The sequence below is a fragment of the Microtus ochrogaster genome, chromosome 21 (assembly GCF_000317375.1).
Source record: "Microtus ochrogaster isolate Prairie Vole_2 chromosome 21, MicOch1.0, whole genome shotgun sequence".
Lineage (NCBI taxonomy): Eukaryota > Metazoa > Chordata > Mammalia > Rodentia > Cricetidae > Microtus > Microtus ochrogaster.
In genome coordinates this window covers 9,883,256-9,886,044 of record NC_022022.1, presented here as the reverse complement: position 1 = coordinate 9,886,044, position 2,789 = coordinate 9,883,256, and the positions used below count along the sequence as shown (strand labels likewise).

Sequence of the window (2,789 nt, the reverse complement as noted above, 5' to 3'; positions counted from 1 at the left end):
ATGAACCTGCATGTACCTGGGATAATGAACCTGCATGTACCTGCATTAATGCATCTGCATGTACCTGGGATAATGAACCTGCATATGCCTGGGATAATAAACCTGCATGTACCTGAAGATATCTATTGAATCACCACTGAGATTTTTTTTCTTCTTCTGTGCTTACTACTCCAAAGGCAATTAACCTTTCTTCAAAGGGTCTGTTTCATAACCTCCTGCTATTTTTAATAGCCATTCTCCACTGGTCATGCAGAAAAAGCTAAATGGACAGTGTTGGGGGTGATATTTGGAAACCAGCGGGGTTCCTTGTGCCCTTTCTCCTTGGGATTATGGAATGGGGATCTTAAAGGGCACTTGATCATGACATATTGACATGAGAGATTACCGCTCCCTCTGCCTTGTCGCTTAACTGTGCCTCACCTAAATCCATCCAGGCTGAAATTTTCCAGCTGGGGTTCAGCCTTAACTTTGGGACTTCTGGAGACTCTGATGTAATTGTACAATGTGCTGAGTGCTGCTGGAATGTTCCCAGAGAGGCCCAGAGAAGCCACCGAGGCACGAAGGTGCAGTAGCTGGGCTTCTAGATGCTGTGGGAGCTGTCAGTCAAGGCCCTAGAGCCTTACATCTCTTTCTCTCTGCCTGATACTGATACAAAGATAAATTAAATGATTCCTGCCAAACCATTAGATCGAGGCCTAGGTTTACTTTTATCACGCTCTTCTCTGACCCAGAATGGTGTATGCACTATCATTTTATGTGTTTGAAAATAATCCAGTTACCATGCAAGATAAATATAACTGCTTTTTTTTTTCCAGACACATTTGTTTCTTCCTAACGGATTTCAAATAACAAACTTACCCAGTCTCTTGGCAAGCTTGGCTTCTTTCTTGGCATCCACCATCACAAAGCCTATGTTTTTATGTTCCAGAACCTGGGCCACGAGCTGGAGACAAATAGGTAGAGGAAGTGAGTTAAGGGAAGAGTGACAGCAGAAGCCATCCCAAGCATCAGGGCCAGTACCCTTTGCACATCCTGCTCCTCGGACCTCTGATGAGTCAGCAGAATGCTGAGATGAGCAGGGGCCTAAGGGGAAAGATCTGGAAAAACACATCCATAGCTACAAGCCCCCTTCTGCCCTCGAGAAGACAAAATTGGGCCGCAGAGAATCCAAAAGGAGCCGAGGGTGCTCAAACACTCAGTGGACACCTGGTATGGTGCCTTGAGCCCTTCTGCAGTTGTCAAACAAAACTGTCAGGGACACATCTTTGAGTGAAGGAGTCCTGAGGCCTGGAGGCCTCCTGCCCCTGGACAGGTGCCCGCTGGCATCTGGAGGCTTCCTGAAGCCCATAGTGAGGAAAAACAAGGGGAAGTGTTTGAGGATGGAGGTACCATTAACCCTAAAGTTCAGGAGGATGCATCGGTGCCTTGGACAGGGAGGTGGCAAAAAAAAAAAAAATGAAAACACTCTAGCAGACAGCAGCATAGGAGATGAATGTAATGCTATTTTATTTGTATTTTAATAAATAAAGCCTGCCCAAGGACCAGAAAAGTAAAAGAGCCACACTGGCCAGACTTAGAGACCAGGCAACAATGGCACACACCTTTAATCCCAGTAGCCACAATGGCACACACCTTTAGTAGCCACACTAGTTTGCCATAGAAACCAGACGGCAGTGGTGCACACCCTTAATCCCAGAACTAGAGAGGATTATAAAACAGGAGGAGACGGCTCTCACACAGTCTCATTCTGAGATTCCTGGAGGCAGGATCGCCGTTTTGGACTGAGGTAGAGGTAAGAGCCAGTGGCTGACTGTTTTGCTCTTCTGAACCCCAGTTTTTGTTTCTGAGTTTTTATTAATCATGCTTCAGATGAAGCCATGTGTAAGACTGGCGTCCAACTAAGCTTCCTGAAACTCTCAAATGTCAGAGAGCCATTTCTCTGTCGTTTTGCCATCTCACCAAAAAAGGGCCTTGACAGAAATGGGGATACCATGAAATACGAAATGTCTGGGGATTGAATCTTACAAAGCACACCGAATCATTGTGCTACACTCTGAACCTGAATACTACTTTTAAAACACATATATTTGTTAGGATTATTTCCTAACAAGAGCTCCCTGCCAACACAAAATTCCCAGTCAAGCCGAATCAAAACAAGCCAAACTAAATATTTCAATTATTTCACACCAATGGTGCTGTATTTTCAATTTTCACATCTGTGTTTTTGCTAGTATAGAATATATCAGTATATTTTTATGTTTTTCTTGTAGCTTATAACCTCGAATTTATTTATTATTTCTAAGAAATTTTTCTTTCTTTGGAATTCTTGGGAAATGTCTGGGTAGATAATCATGCCACCTGCAAAGATATCTCCTTTTCCCATTTGTCCGACTTTCCATTTCCTTGTGTTTCTGCCCACTTTTCATTCTGCCAGTGAGAACTCTAGTCCTGCATTGAAGATGGTACCTTGCTTTCTTACCTGGTCTTTTCTATTTCATTTTGTTTGCACCTCAGTCTTCCGGATGGAGCTGTTTTTCCTTTCTGTCCTTTTCATTCTGCTACATATTTTACAGGTTGATCCTGTGTATTCTACAGTCCTTTGGGGTTTCTTGTTTCCCCCAGAAACTCGGAAACTATTTGGCTCTGCCGGTGCTCTTTGTTCTGCTACCCTCTGTTCTGTGGCTGTTCTTTCGCTCCATCCTCCGTGCCTGTGTCTACCCCTGTTGTATCCCCGCTGTCTTCCATCCTCCGTGCCTGTGTCTACCCCTGTTGTATCCCCGCTGTCTTCC

At 44.4% G+C, this 2,789-nt stretch overlaps 1 protein-coding gene across 2 annotated transcripts in view; it reads right to left on the bottom strand.

Moving 5' to 3' along the window:
• Positions 1-2,789, bottom strand: part of Casq2 (calsequestrin 2) — a 60,531-nt gene that overhangs the window by 36,805 nt on the left and 20,937 nt on the right. For both annotated transcript variants that reach the window (XM_013349869.1, XM_005357112.2), the window contains exon 2: positions 859-943. In XM_013349869.1, the coding sequence (XP_013205323.1) occupies positions 859-943 (85 nt within the window). The remainder of the gene's footprint in view (positions 1-858; positions 944-2,789) is intronic.